The sequence below is a fragment of the Schistocerca serialis genome, chromosome 2, assembly GCF_023864345.2.
Source record: "Schistocerca serialis cubense isolate TAMUIC-IGC-003099 chromosome 2, iqSchSeri2.2, whole genome shotgun sequence".
Classification (NCBI taxonomy): domain Eukaryota; kingdom Metazoa; phylum Arthropoda; class Insecta; order Orthoptera; family Acrididae; genus Schistocerca; species Schistocerca serialis.
Window position 1 is genome coordinate 1,048,033,928 of NC_064639.1, and position 23,834 is coordinate 1,048,057,761.

The following is a 23,834-nucleotide window of genomic DNA, read 5'->3' on the forward strand; positions in this document are numbered from 1 at the left end:
TAATATGGAAAGGATATATTGCTACTCACCACATAAAGGAGGCATTGAGTCTCTGGCAGGCACAGAAAAAAGAAGGTTCTGGGGCCCTAGTGCGATTGACATGAGCATCAGTCTATTGGGGATAGGGAGAAGGCATAGAGCAGGGAGGAGGAAGAAGAGCAGGGTAGGTTGGGAGGGGGGGGGGGGAGGGGGAGGACACTAGGGATGTAGTGGGGACAGAGTATGGTTGCTATAGTAGGTTCAAAATTGCTTTAGGATTGACAGTTTTGGGAGGAACACGTTAAGGTGCAAAGCAGAGTTACAATGTCCTGCCACAGAACATGTGCATAATCTTACGTTTCATTCATCTCACTCAAACTTGCAAACTACTCACATTAACTAGCATCAGTTGTTCTGTAAGACCTGCACTGTGTTTTCATTTGTTTTATTTGCACCAACAAAATTATTAAGACAATATCCAGACAGTTCATGGAAATGCATTTTCTGGAAATATTACCAAATTTTCAGCACGAAAGAAACCTTCTTTTGTTACTAAAGTTAGGTGAACATGTAAGTGAATGAAATCTTAAAAATACAACATATTTTCATCTACTTCAAACCAGAACTCTGCCAGACTTTTCTAACATGAGATAGTTATTGTTAAATATGGCTTGCAATGGACTGCTTGCGCACCTGGCACTAAGTGGTCACCCATGTAGTTTTGTTAAGAAAAATTAACCTGTTATTTATTTTAGTGATCCATCTACTAATATCTAATATAAAATTTATGCATGTTTCTTGTGGTGTGAAAATTTATATTAAATAGGCCAACCAATACTGGGAGAAAGAAGAAAAGTGACATAAAAAACATTACTTCAGTATTGCAGCAGTTATATTGTAAACAGTAATATTCATTTTATGTTATACGGACTGAATTCCTGAGATTAACTCCAAACAATGGAAAATCCAGGATGGAATGTAACAATACGAGACAAGGAAAGTTGCTACTCACCATATAGCGGAGATGCTGAGCCGCGATAGGCACAATAAAAAGATTCACACAATCATAGCTTTCGCCCATTAATGCCTTTTTCAGTAGTGGACACACACACACACACACACGCACACACACACACACACATCTGCAGTCTCAGAGAACTGAGACTGAGTGTAGTTTCAACTCTCTGAGACTGCAGATGTGTGTGCAAGCTGCGCTAGTGTGTGTGTGTGTGTGTGTGTGTGTGTGTGTGTGTGTGTGTGTGTGTGTGTGTGTGGGCGCGCGCGCGCTCGCGCGGCCACACGCCTGTGTTTCTATTGCTGACAAAGGCCTTAATGGCCGAAAGCTATGATTGTGTGAATCTTTTTATTGTGCCTATCGCGGCTCAGCATCTCCGCTATATGGTAAGTAGCAACTTTCCTTCTCTCGTATTGAGATTAACTTCTTTTGGAGATATTTACTGATAAGACTGCCTTATTAAAATGTAAACACTCACACAACTATAATTTTGTTACATAGTTACTTTCCATTGCAAGTTGCGCACTTCAAACAGCAGCTGAAACTGCCCACACTTCATTTCTATGGTGATAATTCAAAAACACTTCTGACACCACTCTTGTTGTCATGGCATATGCTTGAAGTATCACTGTAATTGTCACTGTTATTTAATGAAATAATATTTACAACCAATGCTCTATGTATGTTTGTCAGCCTTCTTGCAATCTTCACTCTTATGGTCCTAACAGCTTATTTTGTGAGTGTTGCAGATAGGGTATATTATTATTATTATTATTATTATTATTATTATTATTATTATTATGCCAGGCTATGTAACCTTTTAATTGGGAGTCATTTTAACTCTGGATTGAAATGGCAGTGGTAAGGTGGTAGCTTATAGTTCGTCAGATTTTAGATTTCCTATATGGAGAACTGTGTTTTATGGAGAGAGATTCATACCACAAGATCCACCTTTCTAAGGCTGTCACTTAGATCGATGTTATGACACTGAAGCCAATCACGTCCTCCTTCCTCTGCTGTGATAGGTGCCTCGTCAACAACTGAATGGTAAGTAGCATTAACTACATTCTAGGACAACTATTGACGGTTTTCCCAGGTTTTGAATGAGTAATTCTATGAACCATGTTGCAAATGTAATACAGTTTATTTCTTCACAATAATCACTTGTCTTCATTGATTTAAAAAATCAGAAAATCCTTTGAGGTGCATGCATGACAAATAATAAGTCTGTCCTCTTAGTGGAAAGTTGTTTCTATTGTTTACTTACGTCATCTGGCCTACACTGCTTGACAACATGAGCAGAATTGACTCATGTCTCATCAAGCCACATTACTTCATCATTATTTGTGCCAAAGATATACCTAAAAAAAAAAAAAAAAAAAAAAAAAAAAAAAAAAAAAAAAAAAAAAAAAAAAAAAAAAAACAACAAAACCCTCGGCATAGTCATGCAGCTTCATTCTCACTCTCCATCAACACATGGCCCCAGAAATGCCCATAGTAAAATCCCACCACAAAGAGTTTCCAGCTTGTGTTTTTTCAGCTTGCTTTTACTTCTCAAACAGTTCCTTGCCAACCTTCACAACAGCCTATGTGTTTATGTTCAGAGTTGCAACAGTTGTCTGCTGTTAACAAAGAGTAGCAGGTCAGCAATAAGATTTACAGTATCAAAGTATGCATGTAAAGCGCTTAACATGTATCTCAACTGATCTTGTACGGCCAAGAGAAAGACGTGGAAAATTTTCACTCTTAACTATTGACAAACTTCCGACATTTTTTAGTACCACACAACAAATAACAAAAAAACGAATACAATAACAACTCCTGCAACAGTAAAAGTGACTACAAACAAACTCTCAGAGTTCAATGATCAAGCAGGGCAGCAAGCTGCCTGAAACTCGAGTGCAGTGCAAGAAATACAACACTGGCAACACAATTCGAGAACATTTATACTTTCCATGTGCACAGAAACAAAGGAAAAAATATGAAACTAAATAAGAATCTGAGTTCTAGTTATTACTGATTAGTCATTCCTGCACTAGTAACCTACAAAGCAGATTTAATGCTGACTACCCTGATATATTTAATGGTTCATCATGCCAATCCTATTTTAGTCTTTGGAAGTAATATACCATGGGAACACTTGATAGTGGACTTTATTTTCTGGAACATTTATTAAATATTCTTAAGCCATCCCCCTCTCTCCCCCTCCCCAATTAGGAAAGTCTGTCCTGCTCATGCCAGAATAATAGTACCTATTTTTGGTGTTGCAAGCCTACCAAATTGCAAATATGCTATTTGCCGCGAATAGAAGGGCCCACTTTTATTTATGACAGCCTATTCAGACATTTCACAAGGATCACAGCTTCTTGTTATATACAGATTGTTGGAGAATCATGTTGTTAGAAGCACACTTACATTTCTGAAAGTCTCAAGGTATATTTAATGAGAAATGCACCATGAAGTTCTGAAGTGTCTTTCGGCGCACTTATTACCCAATCCTATATGAAAGTAATCAACTTTTCTGGAGCTATTCAGCAGTCAAGTTTCCATTTCCATGGACCATCAAGGGTATAGACACAATACTGATTAGAGTTCAGCTTCATCTCATTAGCTGCCTTGAAGGAATTCCAGAAGGCTACAGAGTAAAATGCCAGGCTGCCAGAATGAATCTTTCATTCTGCAGTGGTGTGTGTGTGTGTGTGTGTGTGTGTGTGTGTGTGTGTGTGCGCGCGCGCTGCTTTGAAGCTTCCTGGCAGATCAGAATCATATGCTGGACTGGGAAACACAGAACCTTGCCTCCCACGAGCGGTGCTCTTATCAACTCAGCTATCTACAGATAGTTCGTGACCTGTCCTCTCAGCTTGTGTTCGGCCGGTACTACCAGTTTCCTACTTTCAAACAAACTCAAGTTTCTGAGTCTGAGTCATGTTCTGGCACACAATTTCAAGTTTTAATCTTGGAGAGAAATTTCAAAATGCCAAGCTATTTGTCTCTTTATTTTCTAAAGTGCTGTGATCATCCCCCCACCCCCACCCTGAGACGATAATTTAATCTCTGGTATAAAATGTGAACTCTTTGGGCCCTGCATGGTATTACCACAATGTAATTCAATCAACTGTTAGATGTGAAATACCATCACATCACCAGGTACGATAATAACGCAAGTCATCACAAAGTTATGTTCTTATTTAAATCTATTATGGAATATTGGTTGCTGATAATTTGTTGTGTACTAGAGAACACATGTTTTTTATTCTAGTCCTTGATCACCATATAAAGTCCTTCGACAATGACCGGTTTCAGTCAGTAATGACCATTTTCAGATCTGTTCTACACCATGTCCTAATGTGATAAAGCCATAATGGCATTGTCAAAACTTATAAATACACTCGGCAAAGCATTATCACGTAGCATTTAGCAAAATGACTGTGTGGACGATGTGGCCTATATTTATGTGTTTTGATAATGCCATTATGGCTTTATCACATTAGGACTTTGTGTAGAACAGATCTGAAGATGGTCATTACTGACTGAAACTGGTCATCAACAAAGGACTTTATACTGTGATCAAAGACTGGAATAAGAAACATTGGACAGTACCTGGATCACTGCTTCGGATTCACGATTACGTTGCAGCTTGTGAAACTAGAGAACACAGCCTAGAAAAGCCAGTGGCCAAATGCAAACCGACAAAATAATACAGTTGTTTCTGAAATGATGTTATAAAACATAAGCAGAAACATGAAGAACCTAAGAAAATGAGGAAAACAGAATCAAGAAAGAATAAATGCAAGTGGTACAGATAAACTAAAGATAATGGGGTACAAATCAGGAAACTGATGGTCAGTAGATGGCAAAACTGAACTATACACAAAGAAAGAAGGAAAGGAAGAGAAAGAAGTGGTGATAATACATAAAACACTATGTGCATTAGCTGAAGTAAAACAGTATGTTACCTGGAGGCAGGAAATGATATTAAATCAAACGAGAAAAAGAATAATAAAACAAGAATGTCAGGAAAAATAATAAAAGTACTAAATTAAAATGAAAGGCAATCATCATATTTACTTAGTTGTTTCATTTTAGAAAGTGTTTCTTTCTAACAGTTACACTTTTGATTCAAAGGAACATTACCACTTAAAAGAACAAGTATTTAAAATGAATTTTCCACTATTTGCCAAAATGTTTTCCAAAAGAATACAAATCATTCAGGTTATGTATCGAGGAGAAAAAGGCAAATAAAAGTATCTTACTGTACAGCGATTATATTTTATCAAACATAACCATTACTGTGGTGACCATTGTATGTGGCAAAGTAGAGTACATAAAACAGTTTCAATCAGTATAATTTTACAGATCAAAATGTGTGATCATAAATAGAAGACTGAAGTCATTAACACATATATTCAAGTAATGGACTTTAATATTTACAACATAAAAAATCTGAGTTTTTAAAATGAAAATTCATCTTCACTGTGAAACACAAGCATGTTTTACAAAACTTCCGTATCATCTGCTTTCCTCCTTTTCCTTTAGTATTGTGCCAATGTCAAACCATGTAAACTTTGCATGTAGTCAAATGAGTTAGAAAACAAGTGGGGATGGGGGTCGGGGGAGAGAAGAACACTGAACTGGACTTTTAGTTATTAACATTACAGCCAAAAAACACTTTTCCCTATACACAAATTTGGTACAAAGTTGATACAATTTCAAAACTGCTAACTGCACTATTTTTCCTCTGTCACTTTAGCACTTTTAGCAAGCAACACAGTATGCTGTCCACCAGCTGACACTTTCAACACCACTTGTGACAGTAACTGCTTTCCTTTGATTTGTCGTGGCTCATACACATCACTCTCATCGTCTCCATCACCACTTTTTCCAAGCTGTCCATTTGTTGCCATTCCCCAACCGTAAACTTCTCCTATAAAGAAAAATTAAGAGATGTTGACAACAGATGCACTGTACACATTAAATTAGTGTGGTTCAGTTTGAGATATTAATTTCAAGCAGGACAATACATTATCTACATAGTGTAAAAAACATTAAAGAAGTAGCACACAACACACATTTTGGTTGAAGTTTACGGAACTCATTCCCTATAAAAGTAAGACCAAGATGAAATTTTGCAAACCAACTGTAAAAAGTCATTTCTGGAGAGGACTGCTTATCAAAAATGGAATGAAGTGATTTGATACATGTACACATAAGACAAGTATGCACACAAATAGATTTATCAATAAAAAATTCCTGAGATTTCAGCTCTTGCTTAAACTTCCAATTGGGTTACCATAAAAGTTTGATATGCAATCAAATCATGTGGTGGGAAATTTTCCAAACTAATAGCCAATCTACATGATGCAGAATCAGTACGGATGATAGCAACAGTATGCCAAGCATAACCAGCTTTTGCATTTAACATGAGTAAATGCAAAATCAATGCACCTATTGAGAAACACAGGAGGACCATCTAAGACATGAATAATCTTGGCTGCATTCATTTTACAATCAGTTTCCACATCTAAAACAGTCTTGTAAATAGTTGAACACCAACAAGATACATGACAGTGAGGCATCTCAGTGAATGAGTAACAGTACCAGAGCAATTACTTATATACCAAATCTGGCAGTCACGTCATTCACACACACGTGAGTAAAGGGGACTCTAGTTAGCTAACGTACATCAGTAGCCAGAGTCAGCCATCCACAACAGCGCTTTGGAATACATTGCGTAATTACTGAGAAGTGAACCCAGAGGACAGGATACTGAGATGAGGCCCAGAGAGACTACAAAGGAAAGAAGAAATTGCATCTTGGCTTTTGACAAGATCAATGTGGTTTATTAAACAAAACTGTTACATCTTGAACATCTACAGGTTCTTGATGTATCCTTGTCAGATTACTGGCTGATGATGTGCATCCAGCTCTTATGGTAATCTAATCTGAAGTTTCAAGAAGCTTTTTTTAAATTGATAAACCTCTGTGTGTGTGTGTGTGTGTGTGTGTGTGTGTGTGTGTGTGCGCGCGCGCGCATTCACCATATGTGCAAATTATCTAAAGACAACAGTTTTTACTAGATCTCTTGGAATGTCTATGAAATTTAAACTTCTTGGTAATATGACGGTGTATAACAGTATTTAGATGGCTACTGATCTGTAGCATCAGCCAGTAACAGGACTAGGTTACATCAAGAACCTGTAGAGGTCACATTTGTATCAATTTTGTTTAATAAATTACATTAATTTTAACAATTACCACATGAAATTTCAAATTATTCACAACACTGTTTCTTTAAACATTCACCATCAGCAAGCTACAGTTACTTTCTGAGCTTCGTTTTAACACGAATGGTCATATCTCAAAAGCACTACATAGTGGTTGCTTGTAAGTACTTAAAGGTGACTCCCATCAGTTGTGGATATGAGACATCAGCATTATTTTCTTCCACTTTTACTTATAATTTTGTACTGCAGAATCACAGTGGAAGCAGCTCCAATCATTTAAAAAAATATGCATACTTAGTGTATTTGGAGAGCAGTAAGAACTGACTTATCGTATATTGAACAGTCACTTTACATAAATTTTAAGAGGGTTATAGTTTAGTTTACCACAAGGCCAAGTACTTTCAAATGCAAAAATGTGACAAAAGAGGTGTGAAGTTTTAGGCACAAAGGTGCCAATTCCAAATGTGAAATTATGGATTTCATACACAAGTTATTAAATCAGAAACCTCCCCAAAAACTTCGCCAAGCCATGAAAAGTCTACTGATTATGTCACTAATCACACTTATTAATTCAGGAAACTGTTGAAACAAATCTTCATTCAATATTTCAATGCTGTTTTAAAGAAAACAGTACCTGTCATTACTCAGCAAATATTTGCAAACAGAAAAGGAATGTTGTACACCAAAAGACAAGATATGCATATCCTGTTTTTAAAATAATGGTAATCAATATTTTTGTTCACTGCCATGTCCTCCACATCAGAGACATTGAATAAACGTTCCTTGAACTTTTAATTTCCAGTGTGGTATACTGTGCTTCCTTCTCAAAACAGATCACATTCAGTTTTATTGTGGCTATCGTCAGCAAGAAGTGTCCATATATAGCAAAGTTCATCTCGCAGTTCTTGTTCACCTGATAGTTCCTTAGCCTTTCTTAAAAGTTGTGGGATCATCTGACAAAACATCCAAGCTTCTGCATAAAGCCAGAAAACTACTACACAAACTGCAAAACTTTCTACAATGTTCCTATCTATAATGATGGGAGAAGGTGATTAAGTAGTTCTGCAATTTGAAAGCGCTTTTTTTTTCTTGCAGGACCTTTTTCAAGAATTTGTTACTGCAAGATACAAACTCATTCATGTTTGAGTATACATCTTTTAATGACTGACTAAATGAATAACCTGCACAGTGCAGATCTTAATTTTTTAAGATACATGTGTTGTGTGTCGAGCCTGGGAAGGCAAAAAGAATATAAGAAGCTAGAACTGTAAGAACTAGCCATACTCAATCATATTTTACTTCAGTCCACAGCACAAAGTATGATTTAATAACATTTTACATCATGATAGTGTTGACTATTCTCAAGCAGGAAATATAACGTAAGCACAAGTTTCACTTCTCCATTCAAGTGTCACTGTAACATTGAATATATCTGCTCTGGCATCAATTACTACTCATCTGCTTTGTGATACTTTTCCTTCCTAGTTACAACTTTCTTGAAGTACTGTCACTTGGACAAAATCTCTGACAGGCAAACATCCACAGGTGAGAAAAATATTAATAGAACAAAAATTCACTTCAATTGCATCTTATTTTATAACATTATCTGTTTTGAAGCCTAAAGCTCCATATTCAGGTGTCACCAAGAAAACAAATGTGTGTGGCAGTCAGGCCAGTCAGTCGTGAGGGATTACACCCACGCCAAACAAATGCATGGGAGTGTAGGACCAACAACCAGGGCACCCTCCTCAACAGCCAATAAGGAAGTTTTTTTTCCTTGCTGGTTGTTGAGATAGGCACCCTGGTAGTTGATCCTTTTCTGTCAGGTGTTCATGAGCGTGATCCCTCATGATAGGCTGGACTGCCACTCATTTATGTTTTCTTAATATTATGCTGGCACCAGATGATGGAGCTATAGACTTTCAAACTGATCACGTAATAAAATAAGAAACTTACTGGCACCTGAACTGGATTTTTACTCTATTAACACTCTCAGTGGGGACAGACTTTAAATGCTTCTCTTGATACAACCTCATAACGGGATTGTAGGACTTGGGAAAGAGAACAGCACGTGTAAAATGCAACTTCTGTCACAAAAGCGTATCAACCAATAAACTGCTTCTTATGTACCAGTTCATTATTCTTGGCATGCTTTTCACTTTCCATATGCTGCTGAATACTATTTCATTGGTACTTTTTATCAACTGTGACAATATGTAAAAACTCCACACCTTAACACAAAATTTCGAAATCTATGTACATAAATAACAGACAGGTATACCATAACAATGAAAATTCATGGAAGATATGTAAAATAAAGGAAAGGCAATCACTCATTTATAGCTCACCAATGTGTAGCACATAGAAACATGCACAAAAAACAGTATTTTCCTCACTTTTGAGCTCCTTCTCTAGTAGAAGGGTACACACACACACACACACACACACACACACACACACACACACACAAACAAAACACAAATGGACACACCCATGGCCACTGCAACACTGACAGTCAATTATTAATGCAGTTGTCTTGGCAGATGGAGGCAGGCAGGAGAGATGGGACACAAGCTTGGAATTGGCAAAGGTGTGGAAGCAAACTGGCTGTAAGCTATTTTGCAGAAACCGTGGAGAACCTTATAACGATGGGGATTTGAACCTCAGTCCTGAATGTGAGCCTTGGAATTGTATTTTCCCCAGTGTTAGTTGTATGTTAATACAAAGCAGTATGGATAGGTTTACTGATGAAGACAAAAACAGGGCAAATACAGAAAAAGTGTCAGGAAGAGTAGGAAATCAAAGATAGTCTTTTACTAAGCGCTGTGCCAGCTTCAATTCACAAGGAAGAAAAACTGGTGAAGAGTTGATTGACACACACTAAATGTATTGGCGGCTTGAATGCAGTGAAAGAGAGTCCCAACAACACTAAGCTGAGCTGTTCCCACAGTGATGGTAACCACATCACACAATCTTTGCACCTGTAGATAGATGCTTAAAAGAAACATTGTGTTTTGTGTTGTTGATTCTGACAATTTTATATTACAGGCTTTTTCACTGTCAATCTGTTGCAACAACAACATATTTTCCTAGCTTCTTAGAATTAGAAACATGTACTCTTGCACTTTATCATTTCCCTAAAATACAAAGTGACAAGTTGCTGTATTGGGTCAAATCATTCACGAGAATGAAAAGGCTGACAACTGTTTCACAACACATGGGACAAAATGAGTTGTGACTGGCTTCCTTTGGGATTCCCAATGTCAAAAATCAACATTACAAAAATAAAAATTTGAAACTTACTCTCCAGCATTTGCAGTTGAGGGTTAGTAATGGAATGCTAAGCAAACATAGTAAATAAACTTGGCAAACTATTTCGTTGTAGTTCTACTATGTGTCAAAGGTAAATGTTGGAAGTGATACTGTTAAACTAATTGATAAAAATAATAGGCATTTATCTTTCTAAAAAACATGAACCAACCTTTATCATTTACAGCAAATGACACTGCTGCACCACATGCAATATCAGTGCATTTCATCCCAATAAGTTTTGGTATAGCAGTAGGTGTAGTGATGTCTTCACAGTCTTTGCCTAATCCAAGGCGCCCATAATCTTTACGACCAATGACATAAACACCACCTAAAACATACAACATTTATGCCTTAATTAATCATGTCAGTATTCGAAACAAATTTCATCAGGCCATGAAGTAAACTAAAAAAGGTGTCACCTGTGTACAGCTTACTCACTGAAGAAAAACTGCAGGCACCTATACACAAGTAATTTCATGGCAAATGTGTGTTACCCGTCTAAGAAAAGAACTGGTTGGTTCTGAGCAGTACAGATGACACCAACACTTAATTACAACTTCACAAATGAAATGGTTGTCTCAAGCAAGTAACAAACATATTAAAAATAGTTGGCTGAAAACAGTTTCCTGTAAGAACTGGCCATGAAAATCGCCAAAGCCCCTAAGGTTTGTATTGGGATAGCCCTTCAGTGAGTCTCACTTATCTTCACAACTGAGCAGTCACTGGTGAATGCTGGAAGTATGAATAAATAATTGAATTAACGGATTCTACTTGAGCACAACACTTTCAAAATGTTAACTGAGTTATGATAACTTCACTGACAAATTTTTGTGTTTGTACTTGTTCAAGACATAAGGGACATTACAGACTTTCCATCTTCAATTATGTTCACCCATATGTGATCCTAAGAATATCAATCTCCTAATGCAATATTACGAAAAGGATTGTTGCAACTCACTATATAGTGGAGATGCTGAGTCACAGATAGGCACAACAGAAAGACTGTCAGAAAGTGAGCTTTAGGCCAACAATGCCTTTCTTAAAAATACACACACACACGCACGCACGCAAGCACATGCACACAGGCATGTGCGCACGACCAGTCTCTGGCTGCTGGGGCCAGATTGCCTGGTCTTATCAGCCGGGTTGTGTGTGTGTGTGTGTGTGTGTGTGTGTGTGTGTGTGATTTGTCTATTTTCAACAAAAGCCTTGTTGGCCTAAAGCTAACTTTCTGACGGTCTTTTTGTTGTGCCTATCTGTGACTTAGCATCTCCACAACATAGGGAGTAGCAACTACTCTTTCCATAATACTGTTACATTCCATTCTGGATTTTCCACTGCTTGATTCACTCTCGTAATTCAGTATGACAACTATCAAAAAGAAAAAAACATATTTGAAGATTAAAAAATTTCCTGTGCAATTTTAGGTAGAACACATTTTGGCTTATTAACATATTTGCCGGTAGGTTTGTAATCGTAAAGTTGATAGTTCGAATCTCATTAGCAGCATATTTATTAATTTCCATATTTGATAACATACGGAAATGTTTCTTGACAAATATTAACTAAGCTTTTCAATAAAAAATATTTTTTTTTAGTTTTAACTGCTATATATGCGAATGTTCACAATAAATTCTAAAGTTTAGTGTAAAAAACGAAAAATGACATAGAAAATAAAATACCTTTTCACTTCTAGGTAACACTGAAGTACATAATATTTTTTAAAGGCATTTTGCATGTCTGCATCAAATTCTAATCTATTTCACAAGACAAGTAATTAAAAATATTAATTATGTGTTGTAATACTGGAGCTGCAAATACGTTGCACAGGAAAACATACTGAGGAAACACACACACACACACACACACACACACACACACACACACACACACACAAAAAAAATCATATTAGTTATGGATAGCCTGTCAAGAGTGTATGAAGCATTTGATTCAACAAAATAATTAAAGCTGGTGGGGTATTACACCAAGCAACAAAAGCTGATGATTTGTAATAGATGCAACTACTTACTATTATTACATACATAAATACTGAAAATAAAGCAACACATGCTGTGCCGCTACACATTCAACACAAACTGTGTGTAAAGTTGCTTTATACTGGAATACTGAAAGGAGAAAGAAAGAGCACAAACAGATTATAATACATGCCTCCAGAATACAGTCATGTCAGTTAGCAAATCTTACATAAATATTCAGTGGACATCAGTGAGATATGCTTCAAGAACAATGAGGAGATTAAAGTTTTGTAGTTTAGTAATTAAATGAAATATTCTGTGGATGTTAACTTCTTCAATCCATTCAGGGCTTGTGACATTTCAAGAAGATCACATTCCTCCCATATTGTGTTGTGCTGAAATGCCATTGCCCATTTCCTAATAAAGATACTGGTGCCAGTGGGAATTTAAATGTTGTAATAGATACTCTAAAATAATTTACTTACCACTTGGGCCAGAGAGTTTACACCCTCATCAAAACAAAGACTTATGAGCTGAAGTATGAAATTACTCTTGCCTTATGGCTTCCAAAGTTAGTTGCAGTTTCCACAACAATTATTGACTGACACTACTGGTCCACCCCCAACAACTTCACCACACAGATATGCAAAAAAGCTCACAAACTCCGCCAGTCTGCAACAATGCCTCCTTTCATACAACAGCTGATTAGCATCACTTTTGAACCTCTGACACGTCACCCATGATGTGACGGCAGTGAACTAAAGTATACAAACAGCCTGTCAGGTTCCTAGCATTCCTACTTTGCTGATGCACATAATGTGACATACACATGCAATTCCAGACATTAAATGTCAAATCTAGGGTGTGGTCATAATATACTGTAATTTAACTCAACTGCATACTCAATTAATTGGAAAAATACAAGAGAGGATTCAATCAACTAAAAGTACTTGTATCTGCTTACAAAATTAAAAAAATCATTTATGTTTTTATAATCACCAGATAACTAAACCTGTCCTATTATGAAGAAATAAAAGACACAAAACTTAGTGGGGATGCTGCTGGTTTGAAAACTGACAAGGCAAAACAAAAAATCTGAGAAGGGGCGGCCCCATGGGTGGGACCAACTTTTTGTAGCCATGAATATGGCAGTGTATGTTACAAGGATGATGTTTGGTTTGTGGGGCACTCAACTGTGTAGTTATCAGTGCCTGTACAAATTCCCAATCTTTGCTCAGTCCAATCTTGCCACTTTCATGAATGATGATGAAATGATGAGGACAACACAAACACCCAGTTACCTCGAGGCAGGTGAAAATCCCTGACCCCGCCAAGAATTGAACATGGGATCCTGTGCTCAGGAAGAGAGAGCGCTACCACGATACCATGAGTTGCGAACAGTGTATGTTACGGTCTCCAGTATTACAATCTGCAACCATTCACCAAAGTGGGTGCTCAATTGCGAGTATTCGATGGAAATGAATTTAACTTGTTTCTCTAGAGTCTAGACCTTGTAGTGTTCAGCAGAATGGTGGCATAGCACAGTAGTTAAGATACATTCCTAATGTGCAGCAGGCTTTGGGTTTGAATCCCACAGGTGCACTGAAACTGTTTTTAAATCTTCATAAAGATGACTGACTGTTGTTTTTATTCAACCACTTGGTTTAGATGTTATTTTTAAAAATATCTAATCCTTTGCTGTGTCATTATTTCACCACACTGACTTTATTTACTCTCATTTTTCCTTCCAAATTATTTTTTTTCCTTTGAAATCTTTGTGTATGTTATTTCTTTTTATGTATAAAGTCCAATTTCATTTCTTCTATTTTATCATTTTACACAGGTCTTCATTATATTGAATCCATTATTTCCATTCCTCATTTTGCTTGAATTTTGTGTTATTTATAATCCTTTCTTCCGATTAAATCTTCATCTGCATTACTGTGTCCATAGTGCAATGTTTGCATGGTGGTTACGACCCAAATAATGTACAGTCAATGTTAAATAGATTATTTTATCTGTAGTTTTTTTAAATCAATAGATCAGCATTTTCAAACATTTAAATATCATGATGATAAATAAAAATAATTAAAATCACATGCACAAAGATTCCAAATAAAAAAGGAGGGGGGGAAGAAGAAAAGAAAAGAGCAAAATAGAAGCCAGAACGATGATGAAAGTAACACATCAAAAGATTAGAAATTAAAAGAGTTACATTAAAACCAATTAACTGAATAAAAATAATGATAAAAATAATTTCGATAAACGTTCAAAATAAAATATTTCAAAGCACTTGATGGAAACCAAAGATACAACCTTCTGCACATCAGAAGTGTACCTGCACTGTGCCACACCAGCATTCTGCGTAACACTATTATTTTAAGGCTCTATATGATCAAATGAAATTATTTTTTATCAATTACTTGCAAATGAGGACCCACTTTGATAACTCGCTGCAGGATGTGATACCTGGGACCCTAACTTACACCATCAGACAGATGGCTTCAAAAAGTCAATACAACTCCTGAGGATCTCCCCTTGAGCGTAAAAATAATTCTTGCCACCTGCTAACAAATTAAGAAAAAACAGCAACAACAACAGTAGTAGTAGTAGTAGTAGTAGTAGTAGTTGTAATAGATGTTTTATTTATCTGTGGATCACTTAGACAAGGATGTTTGACATGTCATGGTATTACACATTAAGAATGTATAAGAATAAGCACCGTATTTACTCGGATCTAAGCCACACTTTTTTCCGGTTTTTGTAATCCAAAAAACCGTCTGTGGCTTAGAATCGAGAGCAAAGTAAGTGGAAGTTCTAAAAAATGTTGGTAGGTGCCGCCACAGCTAACTTCTGCCGTCGAATATATGTAGCGTTATACAGGCATGCTTTGCAGGCACAAAGATAAATACTGGCACTAAAACCTCTGCATCAGTAAATAAATTAAAAGAAAAGGTAAAAGAATGTAAACATTATGCCATGTATTCTTTCGTGTTGGCTGCTATCTCATTTAAATCCTGTGTGCCTAATAAACTACGAAACTAGAGTGAGAAAACAGCAAATGCGGAAGAATATAAATATCATGTCATGTTTAAAGAGTGATACAGTCAGAAATGAAGCACGGCAACTGACTAGATTTTTAAATCTAAGATCACTAATTTCTGTGCAGAATGTAATGTACTAAAGAGGCATCAGCAAAGATTTTCAAACGGAGAAAATTTTTCGCTAAACTCTCTTTAAGAACATTTTCTATCATACGCAGTCTATTATTTGGTTCTTGTTGATCATTGTCCAAGAAAGCAGCAGTGTAAGTAACAACAAATAGCAGTCTCTTGCCATTGTTTCACTAACTAGACAATTCCTCTCTTTTTTTATTGTAAGCTGCAGTAGCGTGCACAAATGCAAGCCATGCCGCGAGCGGCGACAGATTATAAACACTCATTATCAGAGTGCGACAAACAATGCATGACACAGTACAATAATGCATTTTCAGCTTAGAGTGGCGTAAACACCTATAAAAAAGAAAACAGCACTTATCAGATCAAAGCAAAATAAGCAATCGATTCAAACCAGACGAAGCACGTGCAAAAGGAAGGGTACCCGTATAAATATGGACGGAGCACCTGACACATAGCAATGGCTACTTGGTAAAGCTTAACTGTTAAGCTTACGACTCGAACAAAACTACTGTAGCTGTATCTTCACCCATTCGACCTAAATTGTGTCTCATGTTACAAAGGACCAACTTTGTTTCAATTTGGAGGTGTGGTCTAAAACTTTTCTCTCCCCTTGAATTTCGAGTCTCAAATTTCAGGTGCGGCTTAGATTTGGTCGTGTTCTCCTCCTCCCCCCCCCCCCCCCCCCCTTCCTCTCTCTCCTTGATTTCGAGTCCCATTTTTCAGGTGCAGCTTAGATTTGAGTAAATACAGCAATCCATACATAAAAGCATTTACATACTTCCTAGTTCAACAAGAATGGGACATGGCTTTACAGTACAAATCATTTTGGCATTTACTATCAAATCAAATAATGGTGCCATCATCAGGCGCATTCCAGTTACATGTACATTATATTATCTGAAGTGTGATTAGATTCATTTGCCATAGATGCCACTGCGGTTGTTTGTCTAAATACAATCGTGTACAGAAAGATACATACATTTTAGTGAGCATCTTTCTCTACAGGATTCTACTTTGAAACAACCTCAGTGGCACACACAACAAATGAACCTAACCACACTTCAGATTGATATAATATACATTTAACTGGAATGCAAATGATGATGGCAGCATGCTGCTAAAACACACGATGCTAATTCAATGTCATAAAAAAGTTACTTAAGCAGTAGAAATTATATGATAAATTTCAGAATATAAATAAGCTGCTCCTACATGTTTCATGAATTAAAATAAACTCTGATTTACGAGTAGAACAACAGTGGCAACAATTATAAAAATTGTATCCACAAAAAAAGTAAAGAAAAAACTGTGATGCCAAAAGAATGAATAATAAAGATAAATACAGCTGAAGCTTGCAAATGCAAGTTATTTACCATACACTGAATCTGCAGAAGACTAACAATGCTCTACATATGACATTTAAATATATGTTGATGGAAGACCACCTGAATATTGGGATTATAAAAACAAAATTATGGTTAAAATGTGGCAAAACATTTGTCACAGAATAACGTGAAAGCATCAGATAATTGAAAAAGAAGGTGTAGCAAACTTCTGCTGTCTGTTATGTCCCACTGAAACTAACACTGCAGTTGTTCTGTAATGAACACTGAAATTGATAAGAACTTTTCTTACCTTCATTATCACGAGCCAATGTGTGGTGTTGCCCTCCGCATATCTGTGACCATAATTTTTCCGAAAATGAGGGTGATATCACTGGATGAAAGTGGCACACTTGATTCTCTACACCTGTTGAAGGAAAATTTGAATCAAAAATAAATGTCAACGAACACAGCACATTACATGCCTTGCAAGACAGCTACAAAGGAGCAGCGGCTGTCAGCTGTGGTTTGAGCTCAGATTGTATGACTATGAAGGACCATTTTGGTGAAGCTGAGGAACTTTATAGAGTTGGGCAAGATGAAGCGATGAGAACAATAATGTCAACATGTATTAAATCTTTCGGTAATAGCATTTTGTTTAACAAATGTAATAACCTGAATACGATGTCAGGCAAAGACGTATGCTTATCTCTTAACTGATGTTTAGTCAACATGTAATAAAGTTGAATTTTGGCTCTAAGTTGCCTGGAGACGGATTGGCATCTAATCAAGATTTAAGAAGGTTTCATCTAGTTGGGATTCTGACAAATAGTACAGGGCAGATGGTAATACACACATCAACTGAATTCCCACACGTGGTGACCCTGGAGTGAAATGAACCTGGAAGAAAAGATTAAACTGAGGCTCAAAATCAAGAATACTTCACAAACTCTGGAAATATTTGCCACAAGAAGAAGACTGGTATGAAAATAGACCACTTCAATTAAGAAAGGCAATACAAACCACATTCAAAGATGAGTTACATATATTATTGGGCTTTTATAATTAATTTCAAAGTTTAATGTAAAATAACTCTTGCTTCACAAAGTGGTTTAACCAAAGATAAAGATTATCCAATCATAACCAAGAAAAACTAGTGTTATGTTTGCAAAGACGGGTACAAATAAATCATTCATATCAACAAAGCTTTGAAGCAGCAGAACCAGCCAGAGCAACGCAGGTTGGCAGTCTCCTGTGGAGTTACAGTTTGCCACATCACCACAAGACTTCACTAGCAGTGGCAGCAGTAGCAGTAGTAGCAGCAGCAGCAGCAGCAGATGACAACGAAGCAGTGTGTTACAACCAAGACAAATCAACCCGTGAATGCAATAGCAACAATTTCTTTTAAAGTGAAGTATTGTGATTTTTTGTTGATGCATATTTCAGGAATATAATACACACAATACAATAAAAGACTTACCAGTAGCTTTTGCTGGTAGGATGCTTACGCATCATGAATGGAATTTTAATATAACATAAAAAGAAACTTATCTCTTTAGTATGAGTGTTCAAGAAATTTAAATAGCTTTTAGCAGGAAATGAAACAGTAATACACACTAATCATACTGCATTAACATTTCGACATAAGAGAATTATAATACAGTAGACTTACAAGATGAGCTCTTTTTCTACAGGAGTTTAGATTTTCTATTACACACACAAGAGGACAATATAACGTAGTACCAGATGCACTTTCTAGACTACCTGCAGACCTTACGCAAATCAAGATGTAAACGAAAGAGGACACTTTGCAGTTTATTTTTTAAAGGCTAATACATATGAAAAAGAGAGAACTTGCTGTTACAGTTTAGAAAAATAACAAAGACAATATGTACATTTAAAAATTCAAATTGCTAACTTACAACAGGACAATGTAAATACCAGTAACTAGTGGAAACTGCACAAGAGAATCTTATTCCATAGGAAGAATAATGCTGCAAAATGGTTACTATGCATACCACAAGATAGCATAAAATTACGAACTTAGTGCATACTGATAGGTTATGTACACTTTGATCCTAAGAAACCTATCATGCATATGAATAAGTACTATTATTTTAGAAATATGAGTCAGCAAGTAAAGATAATATTAAAATCTTGCAAGACTTGTCAAAACTTAAAGTGCATACTGCTGGAGCACACTTGATACTGTAGCGAATTTTTTTTGGGCAGGCTATGGAAGTTATTGGCAGTGAATGTTTATGGTCTATTACCTCGAGGCTGGGAGGAATATGACATTTCTTTGATGTGTTAGAATGCCGGTCCAAGTTGGTTAAACTATATCGACTTAAAAGAGCAAAACAACCAATAGTATGTTAACTAAAATAACAGATCATTGCTTTAAAAATGTTGGTAAAGCTAACGAGGGAAACCTTTGATCTTGGATACTCTGAGCTGCATGAAACCATGCTTAGAGTAAAGTTCGATCATAAAAACAACAGTGGTCTGTGTCATTTCCATGCAAAACTTTGCCCTTGTCTGCTAGCACCACAAGACAGTGGTATGTTGTATCACAGATATATAATATAACATAGTAAATCAAAAATATAATAGGGATGACACAGAAATAAATGACATTATACTGGATAGATATACTGATTTTGAAGGACAGGAAGAACCTGAACCGAAGGTGGCTGTTCAGGCAGTACATGACTCATCTCCATAGCAACAGGAATAGTTCAGTCAAGGTGAGTATGGGCTATCTCCAACCAATCAGTCGAGGCCAGTGTATTAGAAGATGTTTATGAGAGCGTACTAGGGAACACTTATGAAGACTATTACAATCATGGCTTCAATTCCTATAGTAAACTAATGAGGCACTATAAGAGCGTCAAAAGTAAATCAGATTACAGATTAATTCTAAATTATGTATCTAACAAAAGGCAAGCAGGATCTCATTTCAAAAGAGACAGACTGCCGCAATTACACATTATACTGATCTACAGTTCACTATTGGCATCTGCAAATGAGAGCACTACAAGTGTCTACAGTAGTTGGCTTGGGCGATTTCAAAGCTTCGATTCCTTTTATCAATAAACTTAAGGTTGAATAAGTCATTTCATACAGACATATTATCACACTTGTCACACATAAGGACATAGAAGATGGTAGTAGTATACGTCAGAAGGAGTAACAGATTGTGGATGAAGTGAACATGTTTATGACAAAGCAGGGTGTGGAGAAAGGAAATGTTTGAAACAGTGACCAGAGCTGTCAGTGTGAAATATCTTCATTATTAGCACTGTCTCACAGAGGAGAGGAAACTACAGCTATACCCAGGTCAGAATAACAAAGTTACTGAGAATGAAGTACAGTTGAGTGTGGAAGGAGGCAATGTTGTCGGCTTGCCAGCGCATGCGCGCTTATTTTGGCTGTAGTAGCAACAGCTGTGTAGATCCTTACTGGACTATCTCCTCACACCGCCTTTTAATGTGCGGTGTTGAGTTTACTTTACAGGTTCATTATATCCTTGTGGCTTAACAAATACACTGCCATGTGTAAAATGATTGTTCCTACTATTCGTATACCTCAACAAAAGCAACAGGAACTGCACCGTTTTTACAATAATCAAAATGAATCACATTCATTTGTCGTATTCGATTCGTAACGAGTATTAAAATGGATCTGAACTGTTAATATAAATACAATAACTAACGACATTAAAATAATATAAACTGCTTGACAACTTAACTAATCACTGTAGTATGCATGTAGTTTTACGCTCATGCACATGAGTATTCCTTCATAATGATGTGAGATTTGTTGTGCAGCTGCAGTACATGCCTGTCAGTCAAAAACACGAAATACAAGCACAAAAATAAAGACAAATTAAGGCAAAGGGTAAATGTCACTATTTTAGAATCACTTTCTCCCTTGACACTGTCACTATCTGAGCTCTGGTCCGTGGACGAGTCACTTGAATAGCACAAGGATATAATCATATTTTCAATATGACTCTACACTCACTTCACTTTTCCAAGTTTCTTTAACAACCATTTCTGTGTGGCGCACAGCATTTCTCTACTTATATGGAATTATTTGTGCCCCTGCTTCCTATAACAGCCTTTGAATTTCTACCAAAATGAAGCTTTTGTTATTTGTTGCCACATAATTTTTAATCTGTCAGGGTGTATACGCGGACAAGGCAAAAAAAATTCCCAGATTTCCCGGTTAAAAATACTCTTTCTCCCGGGTGAAAAAACACTTTTTCCGTGTTAAGTGACAGTATATTTTCCCTCAGAACTGCAAAACTTATCAATTCTTTGAATGGTTATGGTTTCATACACAAGTGTAGAATTTCCCGCCACTTTAGAAAATGAAACTCAGGGAAAAAGACACGTTTTGGAAATATCTTTGTTCTGCAGCAACATGTACGCTCCGAATTTTTGTATTACGAAAGTATACATCGGAATTCCACCAGACACTGCATGTTACTTTCCAAATCATTGAAATCGAGACTGCGATGTGTTTTTGTAAGCCAGTCATAGCTCATGTCACATGATCTGGCCAGCAGATATTCAGAGCATAGGACACGTGATGTAGTCAGCCAACAGCAACATCTCTGAACAGGGAAAGTTAATAGTTTAAATTAATATACAAAGTGTTGCCGCAAGGAAAGAAAAGCTTTCACATATAATGTTGGTCTCTAATGTTAATAAGCTGCAAGAGAAGCTAAGCTTTCGCACATAATGTTGATATTTTTTGCGCATGTTACATTTTAAGATATAGCACACAAATATGCCAGTAAATTTTTTAATAATGACATAAATGTCTGATCTTCAGGGTTCAAAATACTTCTAAATGGCTCATTATCAAAGAGTTGATTTTTAAATGAGAGTCAAACACTGTGATTTAAGAAATTCATGGTACATTCCTGCACATAGTTCAACTTACATAAAAGGATATTTACTTTGCAAGTAACGCTTCTCAAACCACCATTCGCAATATTTTCCCACGACCTGTTAGAAATAGGTTCGTTTCAGAAGTTGCCAGAGAGTGTAGATAACAGGCGACACCGCACTGGCGCAGCTACCATGACGTAGGAAGCCCGTATGTACGTACATGTAAGACATTGAGAGATCATACATTATATCATAAAAGTAACAAGACATCAGTGGATACTCCAAGGACATCGGAATTTCATGAACCATACTAAAATGTGCACATTTAAAATGCATACGTTAAGTGCACATTCGTATGTCCAGAATCCCCATGAAGTAGACCTCGATCAGATATTAAGCTTTTCAATGTGGTTTTCAGGATGTAAATTTAATTGGAGCACAAGTACTGTATCATATCAGGTTTGGTTCTTTGTTATGGTATAATGCCATACGTGCTAGAAGCTGAAAACGTGCACTTCAAATGCAGCGAACAGTTGAAACTAGGTACTGTGGAATTAAACATTTCATCTCAAATACATTGACTGCTTCTGCGGAAAAGGTTAATAAAAGTCAAATTTCTTTAGCAAACAGACAAAAATAACTTAATTGTTCTGCAAGGCGATTAATGCTTGGCTGTCAGAAAGGTGGAAATAAAATAAAATCTGAAACTAATAACATATTTTAACCTTCCGTGATCATGTGACAGTATTTTAATTCACTTGATAGTTCCCGGCCACAGATATCCGTCTTGTTTTCATTTGACGTCAGAGTAAACGAAGGGGAAACAGCAAAATCACTAAATGTAAACACAGGTCATGTGGAGACCACCCACTATAACAGACTGCTCTGCGCATCAGCCCCAGATCTACAATATTCGCTAAACAGGTCAATACTAAAAAAAAATCGAATTTTCCAAAATATGATTGTCTTGTAGTGCACATCTTTCTGAAAAGTCTGAAACAAAAAACATGTGTGTTCGAGGAAATGTAAGACATGTTATTTGGTCTTAAGTGTGCCAAAGTGCAGTGCCACGCCTCTTCATACAGCATTCTTCTATCGCACGTCACTGTATTTCGCTCTGTGGAACTGAAAGGTGTATATTTTGTAAAGGACACCATCAAACTATATTCAGGACAGTGGAAATTGAAATGCCCTGTAGTGCCCCTCCTGCTCCAAGTTGGCCAGTTTGACAGCCTGCCCATCTTTAAAAAAAAGTCTCACAATTAATAGCGGATGGGATTATTTCTAATCGGGAGAACAAGAACTCTTCAGGAAATTTGCACTCTTTATTGCCTATTACTTAATAACTTGCTGTTTTGTGTGACAAAATTAAATATAGGATACATAAAACCAATAAAGAAAGAGGCAAGCAAGGAAGTACACATTTCTTCAATCCTTAGATCATAGCATTTGTTTTTTCTCTCTCTAATCTTGCTACAGCTTTATATGGCGTGCTTTCCTTTCTGCAAAAGAATCTATTACCTCATCAAAGTTCGTCAAACGTTTTGCTACATGAAAAATCTAAATGTCGTTATCTAAGAGTGAAAAAGCTGTTAATGCAAATAATACCCAAGACTGGTGTGGTTTCTCGAACTGATTACGACTATTTTGTCACTATCTGCTAGATAAAACAAAATAGGCCTTTCTAATATTGTAGCAATTTTGTAACACACACCAAATAAACGAGACTATTTTGGCACGAATGGTCATTTTTATAACACGACAAAATATAATTCACGAAGTACCAATATCAAATGCCTGTTAGGCCTACTACAAGCAAAAACGCTGTATGTTAGGAAATAGTTTCACATTTCATTCATATGCACCAGTTCCTCAAGCATGAGATCGAAAAGTAGTAGTACGAAATTTTTATATAAATTTTGAATC

The 23,834-nt window shown here is 36.5% G+C and overlaps 1 protein-coding gene across 4 annotated transcripts in view; it reads right to left on the minus strand.

Annotated features, from left to right (window-relative positions):
- Positions 1–5,033: 5,033 nt before the first annotated feature.
- The window catches only part of LOC126458488 (regulator of chromosome condensation), a 107,625-nt gene continuing 88,824 nt past the window's right edge, over positions 5,034–23,834 (minus strand). For all 4 annotated transcript variants that reach the window (XM_050095580.1, XM_050095581.1, XM_050095582.1 and 1 more), the window contains exons 7-9: positions 17,321–17,434; positions 10,700–10,858; positions 5,034–5,918 (exon numbers count right to left, since the gene is read on the minus strand). In XM_050095580.1, the coding sequence (XP_049951537.1) occupies positions 5,722–5,918; positions 10,700–10,858; positions 17,321–17,434 (470 nt within the window). In that variant the 3' untranslated portion in view covers positions 5,034–5,721. The remainder of the gene's footprint in view (positions 5,919–10,699; positions 10,859–17,320; positions 17,435–23,834) is intronic.